Source organism: Podarcis filfolensis (genome assembly GCF_964270895.1).
Source record: "Podarcis filfolensis genome assembly, chromosome: 6".
NCBI lineage: Eukaryota > Metazoa > Chordata > Lepidosauria > Squamata > Lacertidae > Podarcis > Podarcis filfolensis.
Window position 1 is genome coordinate 48,567,227 of NC_139609.1, and position 14,810 is coordinate 48,582,036.

General features: G+C 41.1%; 1 protein-coding gene and 1 long non-coding RNA gene across 4 annotated transcripts in view; one reads left to right on the top strand and one right to left on the bottom strand.

The window, feature by feature from the left end:
• EIF2B3 (eukaryotic translation initiation factor 2B subunit gamma) overlaps positions 1-14,810 on the top strand; it is an 86,272-nt gene that overhangs the window by 60,377 nt on the left and 11,085 nt on the right. For all 3 annotated transcript variants that reach the window (XM_083619901.1, XM_083619900.1, XM_083619899.1), the window contains exons 9-10: positions 1-78; positions 1,627-1,775. In XM_083619901.1, coding sequence (XP_083476027.1) covers positions 1-78; positions 1,627-1,775 — 227 coding nt within the window. The remainder of the gene's footprint in view (positions 79-1,626; positions 1,776-14,810) is intronic.
• The window catches only part of LOC310765213, an 89,602-nt gene that overhangs the window by 49,459 nt on the left and 25,333 nt on the right, over positions 1-14,810 (bottom strand). The window lies entirely within an intron of this gene.

Genomic DNA, 14,810 nt, shown 5'->3' on the forward strand with positions numbered 1-14,810 from the left:
GTTCCTAAAATGCTGTCTTCGCTTTGCCCAGAGGAACCTCTGGTTCACTGTACTGCACAAGTAATTGACAGAGGTCTGGTGAGTAGCAACATCTCTTTATATGGGGCACTGGGACAAAACAAGGTCCTTAATTTACATGATTTCCTTCCATATTAACTGTCCGCCTAATACAATGAAAGTTCTCAGAGACTGTATTTGGACTTACTATGCTGACATATGAGTGATAATTGTGTTCATGCATGCAGCCACACCCTTTTGCAGCATGCCTGAACATGGGCATAGCCAGGATTTATTTTTGGCGGGGAGGCTTTATGTTGGGAGGGGGGCAGAACCGAGTTATCTGTAACACAATTGGTCAGTTAGTTAAGTATATTTATTTCTTTGCCTGATTTAGGGGGGTAGTTGGGGGGGCAGCTGCCCCCTTTGCTCCCCGTGGCTACGCCCAGGTGCCTGAATGCAGTATGGAAGTCTCAAATTAACCCTATTTTTCCATTTCATCTGAACCAGGAAACTGTGGTTACCAACTTTAGAAAAAGACAAGATCTTAAACAAACTCTCAAACATGGTTTAAGATGCTGGTTTGTTTTGAGGCTAGTAACCATAGTTTCCTGGTTTAGATGATATGGGAAACTATGGTTAATTGAAAACTACCACACTGCATTCAGGTGCACTGAAAAGGGAAGTGCTTGCATGCCTACAGGCATAAGGTTCACTCATAGCTCAGCTTATTTAACCAATATATAATTGTACAGACTGGGTCAGAATGCATCCAGCTTCAAGTCAAGTCACCTCCTCTCTCAAACTGATCCAGCAGACAGGCATCGTTGTTATGTGTCAAATTTGTAGATCTTGATGTAAGTATTCAGTCAGATAGAGCTGTCTTCCCCCACCTAATGCAACCAATTATCATTTACAGCAGGATGTATTGGAAAGTATTAAACTCTAAGTGAGAGCAGCAACCAACAGCAGTATTATGCTTTTTCCTGCTTCCTCATAGATTTTAGCCAAAGACTCTGACCATTGGACGCCATTGCTCTACTATGGTAGATTTATTTATTTATTATTATTATTTATAGTGGGTTGCGCCAGCCACTCTGGGCGGCTTCCATCATATATACACATAGTAAAACATTAAACCTTAAAAAGCTTCCCTGTACAGGACTGCCTTCAGATGTCTCCTAAAAGATATACAATTACTCATCTTCTTGACGTCTGATGGGAGGGCATTCCACAGGGTGGGCGGTGCCACTAGCTGTAGCGCACACATACACAGTTCTACATGAGCAAAGATTGCACCACCCTCTTCAGTGCTAAGACTCATATCCTGGAGCCAGTTCTTTAGTTGTACAGCACTGAAAAGAAATAAACAGACCTTGTTTATGTGGAAAGGACTCTTGGATCACAAACATGCTTCGTATGACTAGGGGAAGGCATAGCTTTTTTCAGAGATCAAATATCTGTCTGGGTTCCCATCTCCTAGTCTGCTGTAAGGGACTGTTCTTCCCTGCTGGTTTTCATTTAAGCTTCCATGAGTCCTTTGTATCTGTTCTGTGCTCATTGGACCTAGCAGCATCCATAAAAGGTAAATAGGAAGTTTAACTATGTTTTCCTTCTGCTCCTCTCAAGGTTGGATCTGACAGCATTGTAGGTGCATCAACACAACTAGGAGAGAAAACGGCAATTAAACATTCTGTCATTGGTACTGCATGTGTGATCAAAGACAAAGTTAAAATTACTAACTGTATCATCATGAACTCTGTCAGGATTGAGGAAGGGTAGGTAGTTTTCTTAATTTTTTTGTGGTTTGACATATTTAAGTTTTGGTTACTGACTCACCAATGTCTGCTGAAGTAAGAGTATTCCAAGCGCACTTGATCTTGGCTGAAAGCCCCAGAACAGAAGCTTTCATCTCTCAAGACCAAAAGAAAAATGATGAAAGAAAAATAAATGTTAAGTTGCAAAGGTAAGGGGTTGCATTCAGTGTAGCGCTACAGTGAACATTACATTAGCACAACCATACCTTTCTAGGTTGACGAGCCCCCTCTTCCCCTCATATCCATCTACAGCACGTGCAGAAATCATCTTCTTGGCCATTGGACCCATTATTGGTCTCGTCCATTCAATCCACCGTAGCCTGTCTTTGCATGCAGGGGAAGTCCCAAACTCACCGAGGGTTTGAGACCCATTGGTTACCCTCACCTGCTTTAGCTGGCCAGTTGAAGCCATTTCTGGGGTGTGGCTGCTGTCACATGCTGACAGCTTCCAGCAGCCACAGGTGAGAGATGAGTGCAGGGTGGGGACCAAAGGTGGACAAACTACCCCGAAAGGAGCACGGTGTGTCCTCCTAACACCCCATACACTCCACAAATGCTAAGTGGCAGCATTTATTATTTGTTTATGTAGGACTCACAGATTTTCCCCCAAGGATTGCAGCCTCTGTGGATTTTCCCAGGGCTTTCCTCAGTCTTTGGTACACTGACCTTCCTGTCCTTCAGCATAGTTTTAACCTTTGATAAAAGCAAATGGTTACTGTGCTTGCTCCCGCAGCACATATGCTAAAATTGGAATGATACACAGAAGATTAGCATGGCCCCTGTGCAAGAATGACACGCAAATTCATGAAGCATTCCATATTTTAAAAAACAACAACAAATGGTTACCTAAATGGCAGCTGCCATGAACGTTTTCCACCTCCCTTTACAGAGCAGCCTCCTGTGAGCACTAGTGAATAGGAAACCCTACGAGCTATTGACTCCTTTTTGCTTAAGCTTGACATTGACTCATAGCTCTCATGAGAGTGGTGGGAACCCTGAAAAATGTGAGTTGGTTCTCACAGCCACATGCTTGGGTGGAGGGGAGGAAGCAAAAGATGTCCGATCTCTGGAGAACACTGTACTTAATAAAGGAAACTACAGGTAAGTGTGGTGCCCAGTTGCCAAACATTGAGTACATCATAAATCCTTTGGCTCAAAAATAATGGCTAGCCTTTGGTTCATTTCTAAATTGATCCCATACAGTTTTGGTGCCATGAATTACACTTGATAAATGGCACTCATATTCTGTTGAGAGTTTTACCTTGGAGAGAAATAGCTTTTTGGTAAAAATGGAAAGCTTGGGATATAAGGATCTCCAGTGTATAAACAAATGGAATATTTTAAAGATTAACTGCAGGTTTTTTATTATTCTAATTTAGCACCCTGCATTTGACAAACAAAATGGATCTGGGTGCTTTAAATCCTACATTTAGCAATGAATATCAAAAGCTGATTGTTCATTGGGTGGGGAAATATTTTGAATATCTCATGTGTGAAATTATTCTGCACCTTCTGCTGTGGCATTAAATAATATTTTCCTACACTATTCTAAATATTGAATATTTTAAAACTCCACTAACCATCTGCTTTGCTGTCCATGATTCACCCTCTGATAGAGCTCCTCTGTGTTAGATTGAATATTTCTTCTAAGGTATTTGTGAAATCCCATCAACCCAAAATAGCCCTTGTGCTGCTTGGCCTTCATGAAATGAATCAGGAATTCAGCACCAAATAACAGATAGTATCTTCTCTTTAGAGTTGTGGTTTAGCTCACTTTCTCACCTGAGAGTTTTTACCTGGCTGCATGTGTTCAACCTACAGTGCTGTTTTCAACAATAAAGAAATGTGGAGACATTTGGAATTAGCATCAAGGCAACTCTTCAATAATGTTTATCTTTTAATTAGCATGCATGAGCCCATTGATTTGCTATGACAGAAAGAGTTATTTTGTAGTACTCAACAACAATGAGCCAGTTTTCTCTTTTACATCAAGTCTAGATTCCTAGTTTGGTTAAGTAATCCTTCACATTTTTTTAAAAAAGAATCCAATATAGCTAAGTGAGATTTTCAGTTCTCTCCTTAATGCTTTCCTCACTACACTGCTTGCTCTTCCATTTCAGGAGGCAGTAAACTAACGCAAGTTCCATATGTGCTGAACGACAGGCATGCTTGACCAGGTTTGGCAAGCAGGCGGGGTGAACTGGTAAAAGCTGTTAAAGGAAGTAATTTATAGAAGAGTATAAGTGCTGAGAGATGCTGGCAAATCAGGTGACAGGCAGGAGTGTAGAAAATGCCCATGTTTCCTTGTGGACATTCCCGAGGGCTCGGTGACAAATGACTGCACTGAGCTGTGCAGCCAGGAAGAAACTGCTCCCCACACTACAGAGACTATTCAGTTGCCAGCCAGGTGTATCCATGCACAGTGCACAGTAGCCACATGCTCTCCTTCAATCATTACAGCAGCTGGGAAATGGGTGTTGGCTTTTTTACATATGTGACCAATGGAAGAGTATGGCTTGCAATGAGAAGTAAGCACAGAGATAGACTGGTGAGTTAATAGCCAATCTCTGCATCAAAGCCAGTTCAGCTAAGTAGAAGCAACTCTCCCACAGCCCACCCCAACCATCCCTAACAGTAGGTAATCTGCCTGAGTTTCTACAGCCTGAAATCCAGTTGTTGTGACCAGTCAAGGATTGTTGCATAGTATCAGAAGGTGCTGGGGAGAGAAAATCTTAATAGAAGCATAGCTTCAAGATGCTGTTCATATTATTCCATTTACTGCTTATTTCACCAGAGCAAGTGAGCCTCTGTTTTTGTAGCATTAAAGTTGATTCTATAACCCCAGAATCAACTAGTTGCACTCAGAGCCAAACTGGGTGTCAGGATCACAAATCCATGAGTTTAAACCTAGATATTCCACAGCCATGTAGAAAGTGGGGAATGGAATGGTGGTCACTGTAGTGGCTCTTAGTTATGTTGCAGATTCTAATAGATGTTATGGTTAGAGGTGGGAGATTCACAAGAAGTATGCTGATTCCCAAGGGAAATGGAACATCAGACAGCGGATGGGGAAGGAACAATCTTGGAAGCAAAGTTGACAAAGGACAAACTTGCATATTTCCAAGCTTAAGTTTAGTCAATAGTACTAGAGAGATCCACATTTGGAGTTGCTAATTTTGAATTTCATTAAGTTGGAAAAAAACAGTGAAGCAGAAACATCAAGGTCTTACCCAGATTTCAGTTTTTGACATGTAAATGGAATGTAGAGGAAACACCTCAGGGATACTCAATTGACAAATTATCTGTGCATTGTTTAATAGGAATGTCTAGGTGTCTAGTCTCATGCTCAACCAACTCCTTGTAAAGGGATTCTGTTGCTACTTGTCACAGAGCCCTACAATTTATAATTATTCTCCATGTTAAAAATACTCAGTTTGCTACTATAACATGGGCAGGAGACTGTAGCCATTCCATTGGGAACTTCCAGCCAAGTTCTCACAGCACTGAGCTGGCTTTGCCTATCATGTGGCATGCACAGCACATCTGGGAAGATTTCTTGCCAAATGACAAGTGGTAGTGAATGTCATCAGAGTAAAACTGATGTCATTGGTAACAGTAACATGTTTGGCAGGCTCTTTGCTCTTATTGTATAATTCAGTCAGTTTTATTTTCAGCATATTACTTAAAACACTGGATGTGCTCGGCTGCATTCCAAGATGCCATGGGCTTAAGCTGGCTATGTTTGTATATAAAATGTTTGCCTCTGGGTCTGCATGGTTAATCCATTGGGATAGAAGTGTTAAAAGACAAGATAAAATCAACAAAGTACTTTCTGGCCCACTTTTTTTTCTCCCCCAAATGAAGGCATGGAGTTTTTGCCTATAAGCATGGTAATGGAACACTCAATCTAGGAAGGATAGATGACTTCTAATCCTGCAGTTTTCTTGCCTTTTTAGAACTAGTCTAGATAATCCATATTGGCCTCCATTTGTGCGGTGTGTAAAAATGCATTTGATGCTTGAAGCTAATAAATCTTTAGCAGCCACTTAAACACGTCCCCTCCCAGTTAAGGGACCAGAGAGCATCGCTGCCCTGATTTGCACTTTGATGGCAGTGGAACCCCCTCCCCCTCACAGACACCTCACAGAATGTGTGAGCCAGACACACTAATGGACCATGACGCCTGCTGTCCTCACCAACCAGGCAGATATGCTGCATGACTAGGGTCTCCATCTAAAAAGATGTCATTGTGGAGGATCACTTGACTTGCATATTCTTCAAGGGGAATGCATGTGGGTGAGCTTCACAAGCACAATACAATATGAAGTTTGCTTGAGGTATTGTTCAGTAATAGCACTGTGCCTCTTTGTATACTTTAGACACTTGTTAAATGAGGTAAGTTGCCTAATTAGGTAATTTACAGGTCAATTCAAGGAACAGGTGAGGATAAAATCTTGGACAAGGGTTGGGACAAGGGCTTGGTGACCTGAAAGCTACCAATATCATGTAATAAAACAGACAAGTGAGGTCACTTGTGGGGATGATGACTTGAGGGAAGTGTGAGGAAGTGAACAGGCACTTTGGTGTTTGAGGCACAAAATCCAAATAGCACCCTTGCCACAGGGCACAGTCTATGGGGAAATTCTGCTCATGCTGCTTGAAGATGAATGGGCATTGCGAAAGCAAGCGCTGTCCTTTTGTATAGCTCCTGTTCATTCAGTGGAGTGCACCAAGAGAATTGCTCAGTTTAAATGCTAAGGATCATTGTGATGGGAATCAGTGTGGTCAGACAAGGATGTTGAGGTGGAAGAGCCTGGATAAGATGTTGGGAGTTTTGAAAGGGTTGGGGAGGAATAAGCAACAATATTTGAACACAACCTATTTGGCATCCAGAATCTGGAACATTCTGCAAAGGCCAGTACACCTGGTCCCATCACTGTTCACTTTCAGATGAGCAGTGGCTTTATTTCAATGAAACGTTTTGGGAGATAAAGATTTTACTCCTACTGAAGCTGCTGCTGTGAGCTGGCTTACATTATTTTATTGTTCTTGATTGTTTGTAAGCTGCCTCTATTATAGTTTATATGGAAAAATGGGATAGAAATATCTGGGCCCTTCTATAGTCAATCATAGTTAAGAAATGAGCTGCTTCTTGGTGGTGATTGTGTTTTTCTAAAGCACCTTTTCAGTTACCTGCCTGAGTGAATGATGTAGATGCATTCAATGTTCTTCAGGCAGTAGGCTGATGGGAGAAAGAGCACATGTGTCTAGTTAAGCTCCGCTGCCGCCTACCACATGTCTCCAATTTAATGCTACTTTCTATGAGAATGTGTACAAGGGCGGGGGAGGGGAGAGGAAAAACCCAACCAGCAAGGCAAGAGGAGTTGGCTGCTAACTGCAGATTGATTGTGAAGTTTATGAGTTGTTTCCTCGATGGTGCCAAATCAGCACCTGATGTACAAAGTTGCAAGCGATCTGAAGAAAGTTCTAATTAAGCCCAGGGTGGTATTGGGGATTTATAGGGGTACAAGCACAGAAGCTTTCTCCCACCCCCACCTTGTATAACACGTACAAGGGAACAAGCCTGCTGCCAAGGCAATATTTGTGTGGCATCATAAAATATATTTTACAACATAATCCCTCTTGAGTAGGAATGAGAAAATGAAGTTGTTTCCAACCTCATAGTTGCGAAGCTGCAAATAATGTGGAACTCATGTGGAGATGATCAAAACATTTTATATTGTGGTGGTCTGCATCCTAGGATGGTAACTGTCACAGGAATGCCTCCTCTTCAGTTGCCGGTTTGGCATGCTCCTTGTGGGGCTAGACTAAGGGTGATCATATGGGACACACTGATGCAGGCTACTTATGTCCAGTGATAAATGGTGGATTCTTTCTGGAGGACACTTTGCCATCAGTCAGGCAGTATGGGCTGAACAAAGTGCTCTGGCATTAATGTGAACCAGAATTTGTTTCTGTTCTGGAGAAAGCATTTGCCCCACAAAACTGAAGCAGCACGAATTTGGAACTCCCTGTTTATACTGAGTGGGCTTTGTGGAAGATGTCCACCACTTAAAAAGGACAAAAATATTCTACATATAAGATTTATATTTAACGCCAAAGCAGCTCTTGCCAAAGACAGACAAGAAACAGCCAGCAAGATGCTTGCTTTGGCGTTGGGCCTGGCCAACTATGCCTCTGGAGCTCCAGGATGAGCTCTGCACTGCATTATACTAATAGAGAATGTCGCTTCTTGACACCTTACATGTCCTTCCCCATTATGAAGGACTCTAGTTAGCAGACCACCCAGAACCATTGCGTAATGGCCCATAAGCTTGTAGGCATGCCCACTGGATTTAATGGGAGAGGGGGCGATGCTGTTGCCCTGCCCAAAGACCAAGTCCCCGCTTGAAGAATTGAGACATTTGTACCATTTGCCTCCATCCTTCCTTATTTTACATGATGCATTTTACAATGAAGAGTTCTACAAAACTGTTCATTGCACTTTTCTGGAAGCAACGATGAAGGTACATAACTGAAAATATTGCAAGAAGTAATGAAAATATGATAGCACTTACGTGACTTCTCTCTCCCCCCCCCTCCAAGTCATAAGGCTGTTGCACTCTGTTTTAAAGTTTAAGAATGGTACCTAAATCTGAAGAGAACGTATCTGAATGGATAATTCCCCAAATCAAGCATATGAAACATGAAGGTACTTTATATGAGAGTAGAAGGTGATGGGGTCTGCTGTTACTGCAAACATTAAGCTATTTCCCAAAACAGTGCCATAGCCTTTATTGCCTTATTGAATTCAGCAAGTGGCCACAGTAAGAAATTCTCATGCTGTTTTTAGAACAGGTGTTTTTTAAAAAAGAAATCTGTTCTGCTCTTAGGCAGAAAAGTGAAAGGATGGAGAGTGCAGGTGCATTGCAATGAGTGTTTGGGCTTAAATTCGATCCAGAGGTCTGTGGGACTTAATCTCAAAAGTAATGATCTGACCACATGAGGAAGAATAAAATGCCTTTCCATCATGATCCAATGATCAAAGATAAGATGTTCCAGTAAGACAAACACTGTAACAAATACATGGCTGAAATAAATGTTAGTGTGTTAAGCAGTTGTGAAATAACCTAGGGACAGGGTTTTGACAACTGCGCTAATAATTCCTGAATATAAACATATTTCGGCAACAACTGAAATGTATCTAAGCAGTTCTGACAAGCAGGTACTGTGACATCTCTGTTTTGGATTCTGCTTCAACAATCAAATTAAGCTTGTATTATTTTATCTGCAAATTGCTTTGCAAAAAAGAAAAGTCCACATTAGCTTTAAATGCCATAATATTCAAACATGGGAAACATAGTCTCTGTACCAGCTGGAACAGCTCTTCTGGGCATAACTGTGTTGGTGATTTTTATGCCGCATTATAACCCTTCTGATTGGCTTTGTGGCATATTTGGTCAGATTCAAACTTGCATTGTCGCTCCTCCTGCTGCTTTGCTTCTCTGTAAGCAATGTAACTGACTGAATCTACAAATATGGGTGGCTTCGGAGTGGGGTAAAGAAGCACTTAGGAGCAATTGTACCAACAGCCTCTGTGTTATATTAGACCTTTTTCCAGAAACTGACTACATCATTACCTTGAGAACTTGTGAATTAAGTGAGCAATTCTGAGTTCCAGAAACGAGTCAGATCCATAGATCAATAGTCCCTGAGAGTCATGCCCTGACAAAGCAGTCAAAGGTAACATTCTAGTCCCATCACAATACAGGTTAGCAGATTCCAGGCTTGTATGGAATTTAAAAATCCACTGTATATCCTGCCACATCTGTGGGGCTGCCAATACAATACATGGTGAGATCTGCGGTTCCCTCAGGAGCCTTGAAATGCTGAGCCAGTCTTGACACCCTTGATACAGATGTCGGCGTTTTCTAGGACACCAGGTCCTGGAGTCACAGATACCAGCTCTGAGACAGGTTGATCCAGATTGTTTTAAGGAGCTGAATGTTCAATACAGCTGCAAGATTTCTAGACTATCCCAGGTTCCGACATGAAATATGCATATTCCAAACTTGCAATAATTTTGACCAAAAGGATGAAAACTTTACAAGTTATGGCTAATTACACTTTCCTGTCCCCTTACTGGGCTGAATGATTCACCACATATTCCTTCACAACTCTTCAGAGCAGCATAAGCCCTTGTGCAAAATCTAGCCAGGGCTTGTTGAAGTGTGCCACATTGCCAGCCTTGCCCTGTGTCAAATAATAGATGGCTGCTGCTTCATTAGCCACTACCCTGGCATTTAAAAGCACCACATAAAATAGATGTGTTGTGCTTCTCCATGTCTGTAGACTGGCTGCAAGGCAAGGGTTTGTCATCCATACCTTTTTGGGTAGCTGAGTCTAGAGCTGGGGCTCTGCTTGAGGTCTTGACCTCATTCATCTAAGCTCCTTTTCCTCCATGGCTGTTCATTACTTTAATCACTGAGTCCTAAATAATTGGCGGGTAGCCTGTAATTATGGGCTGTGTTTTGGATTTCTGCAGCCTGTTCCTTGTGTGCTGAACGCTGCAGATTTTAGTCTCCCACCCTCCCCACTCCTCCGCACTATGTTTGATTTCACTCAGATGCATTTTTCTGGGGCTAAAGAGAATAGAAGACCACAATTCCTTGGCTCTCTCGCTACCTTTAGGTGGTGGAGGCTTTGCTTTTCTCTCTCTCTTTAAGTATAGAGTTAACTTCCCTCAACGCACTTGATTTATAGACAGATAGCAAGCTTTGAAAGTCAGCAGTCCTGGCACTGTGTAAATCAGCCTTCCTTATTTATAGTTTCAACAGGAAAAGGAATTATTTCCCAATTCTTTACATTTCTTTCCGAAGTAATCGACCACCCTGTCCTTTGGTTTAAAGCTGTGTAGCTTTACCACAAAATGGGGGGGGGGGGAGAGAGAGAGAATGAGGCCTGGGATTGCTCTGCTATAAAAACTCCAGATTGTATGTTCTTGGACATTGCCTTTAAAACAGCCCACACAAGAGATGGCCTGTGTCTTTGCCTCCCTCCCTCCCCCTTCTTTCAAACAATCTCTGACCTCTTAGAAAAATAAATAAAAGATAAAGCAAGGCCTGGAATGCTGCAGAATGAGTATACATTTTACTCTCTGTTGTTTTCTGCTGGGATTAGTTGTTTACAATGGAGGCATGGGGGAGGGGAGGGGGTGGGTTGCGGCTTTACTGAAATTAGAAGCATTTCAGAGTCATCTTGTTAGGTGGTCTCTGCTTTAAAGACTTAAATCCTTGTAATCTACCCCCCCCAACTTCTTGGTCATCACTCCTCTTCTCCATGCCCCCCCCCCATTTCTCTCAAAAGTCAGACTCCCAACTCCTTTTTCTCTCTATCACACCTGGTCAACACATTAACATATTTTAGCATCAGATGGCTGTGTCTGCATTAGTATCACAAAATTGGGCTAAATCCCTTCCTCTCCAGAGAAGACCAGTTCAGCTACTTGGATTTGCTTGAAGCCGATCAAAACTCCTAGTTGTAATTTCAGTTCTAAGTCAAACGGTTTGTGATGCATCACAGTTTTGTTGTGGTTGTTAGCTTTTTCATTATTAAAAAAATTAAAAACTCTTTAAAAAGCTTTTCAAACAAAACAGAAAAAGAACACAAATTATGCTACTGAACTTAAAAACCTGTATAAACATTCATATTGAGATGTATACATAGCCTTCCAAATTTAATGAATAGATGCCATGTTTTGACAAAAGTTTCCATTTGTTGGCTTCCTTATCCCAAGTTTCACAATCTCAGTAACTTTAGACATTTGTACAATGTGCCATTCTTTGGAGAACCATTTTTAAATTGTAGTTTTTTTGGTCTGTGCCCATTTTTAGCAACTAATCAATTGGCCACCTCCAATTGTGATGCCCTTTTGCTCATGAAAGGGCTTTTGAGCTCATGTAGAATCCTAGAATTGTAGAGTGGGGAGAGACCACAAGGGTCATCTAGTCCAGTCCCCTGCAATACATGAATCTTTTGCCCAACGTGGGGCATGAACCCACCACCGAGACCCTGAGATTAAGAGTCTCACGCTCTGCCATAGGAGCGATCAAGTGGTGTCCGCTAACAGCACAGAGAGGTGGTTTTTGCCAGTTCCCCCTTCTCCCTATAGCCCCTTGTGCCACTCTTCACCCTGTCCTGGAGGGTCCCCCAACTCCTCGGATCTAGTTTTCAGTGGGAGCTGCAGAGTGCTTGTGAGAGGCAAAAATACCTCCCCTCCTCTTCCACTAGCATGAACGCAAGAGCACCAGTTTAATTCCACCCACCATTAATAAAGGAGAGGTGAGCATGTCATGTTTATCTCTCACCATTCCATCCAATAAAGCAGGTACGTTGTAATGTCGGAAAACATTTCCATGATACATTATCACACAATAGATCACATCTCCAGCATTTATGAATGACGTAATCATAGTTTTCAGTTTGTTGGGACTCAAATACTATTATTATTTTATAATGTTTCCCTCATATTAATATTAACTGGCATATCAAAACATTTAGTACAGATTTTATCCCACTCAGGCACTGCAACAATTTTGTTCAAGCATATTTTCTCCACTTAAAGATTTGTTTCATACTAGTAATTAATAAGATAGCAAATTGACAGTGAATTCTAAATAACATTTTTGGAATCGTTCCAATTAACAACTAGTATTTTAAAATCGGTGAATGCTGTTTTCATATTTTTCCCATTTCTCCATTCTGTATTTCAATAATGAGAGCTTGTTACTGTCTGGTTTTCTGTATTCTTAGAAACACACAATTTCTTAAAATATACCACGGGTTCCCAAAGTGGTCTGCGGACAAGCTTCCTTCAGGTGGTCTGCACTGTGTCTGTGAAGAACTCACTTGCCTTTTGAATTCCATAGAATTCTGTGGAATTCAAATTGTAATAGGATACAATACAATATAAGAAATAAAAAAGCAATAAAGATACAAATAAAAACCATACAGCGCCTATCACGGCATATTGTGATTGCTACAAGAGGCAGAAAAATAATGAATTGGTCCACCAAGATCCTCAGCAATTTTTAAGTGGTCCGTGGGGAAAACCACTTGGGAGCCACTGAATATACCATTATAAAAACAAAACCACTACAATTGCAAAACACGTAAAACAGTACGAAATGCAACAGAATGGAATATCTTCCAATGGGCTTGTGCCATGTATTTAATGTGTCATTTTCAGTGCCATGACAAAATAGTAAGAGTTTGGGCAGGCTGTTCTCTTTCTCTTTTGAATTCTGCAAAGAAACTCATTATCATTTACCCTCCCAACTAAAATTAGATAACATTTTCCTGCCAAGTTGTCAGTATTTGTGCATGTATACTAATTGGCACATGTTCAAAGACAAAAAGAAACCTCAGGAGTGTATTAATTCTAATAGCAGCAACTCTGCCCATGCATGACAATTTTAATTTCATCATTTTCCTTAGACTTATTAAGCAAAGAGACCACCCTCGTTACTTATTAAAATAATAATAATTACAAGATATCTTACAGGTTTTTCAGCGCAATAAATACAGTGGTACCTCGGGTTAAGTACTTAATTCGTTCCGGAGGTCCGTTCTTAACCTGAAACTGTTCTTAACCTGAAGCACAACTTTAGCTAATGGGGCTTCCTGCTGCCGCTGCACCGCCGGAGCACTATTTCTGTTCTCATCCTGAAGCAAAGTTCTTAACCCGAGGTACTATTTCTGGGTTAGCAGAGTCTGTAACCTGAAGCGTATGTAACCTGAAGTGTATGTAACCCGAGGTACCACTGTACTATTCTGTCTCGTAATGTCTTTGTTGATATCTGTGTTTTATTTTGTATTGATTTTACAGCCTGAAATTTGACTATGGCTCTTAAACAAAGCTTGAGTTGCGGAATTTAATGGACATTAAATATATTATGATTAGCATAGAGGCTGATTTTGTGTTCACATTGGCCAGTTTGTATACCTTTAAATCACTTGTGACTTGTTAATAAGGTGAGTGCTGCAGATTTTAGGATCGGAAGATATCTACTTTCACAGTGCTGAAAATGTAGATTGTCCTTTTCGCAACAATAAATGTGTTTCCCATTAGAAACCACTCTATCCGATACATTCTTACATAGGTGACTGCTAGCATCAAAGCTGTTATACAGGCTAATGTTATATTTGTAGTTTTATAAGGATACAGTACTCAAAACTGGAAATCAAATTGCCAGGAAATCAGATGCTTACCACATAAGAAAATAAGCTTATTTCTTGATAGGGGTGGGGGGACAGAAAGGAGTTTGAAATAAAATAAACACAAAATTCTTCTGTTGGCAGTCTTTATAGTTTGATTTTTAAAATGTGCACAAAAAAGCATTTGCAAGTAATTTCCAAATGGCTGTATTACATCTGTCAGTGAGTGGAAGGAACACCCACAAAATGTGTTTTACGTCTTCAATTTGTTTTCCACTCCTGTGGTAAAAACTGGCCAAACTGCTCTATTGTGGGGCAGGGCCCTAGTGGGAGCTTAGAATTATCAGTGTGTGTTTGAAATCCTGCATTATAGATACTGAATTTAAAATGTTTCCAGCCCTGGTAAGCTTTTGTCATCCTGGAGCTGGAAAATACGTTTCCCTTGTTTTGCTGGAATCTGACATCCAGAATGAGATTTCTGCTCTTTCACGGATTCTTTCAGCCCAACAGATGTTGAAAGCAGCCAAATTTTGTTCTTAATAAGCCCAAACAAGAGCAGTATTAGAATTCCTTTATTAGGCCAAATAAAAGCCACAAAACATTAAGCGAGCTTTTGAGTAACACAGAACTCTTCCTCAAGCTCCCTGTTAAAAAAGGTGATGGAGGAGGGGGTGAGGGTGTTTGCCTGTTTGCCATATGACTTAAGAGGATGCTTCTGGAAGTTCTTTGCAGACTAATTGATTTCAGTTTTTCCCAGTGTAAAAGATTTTGTAACACCAA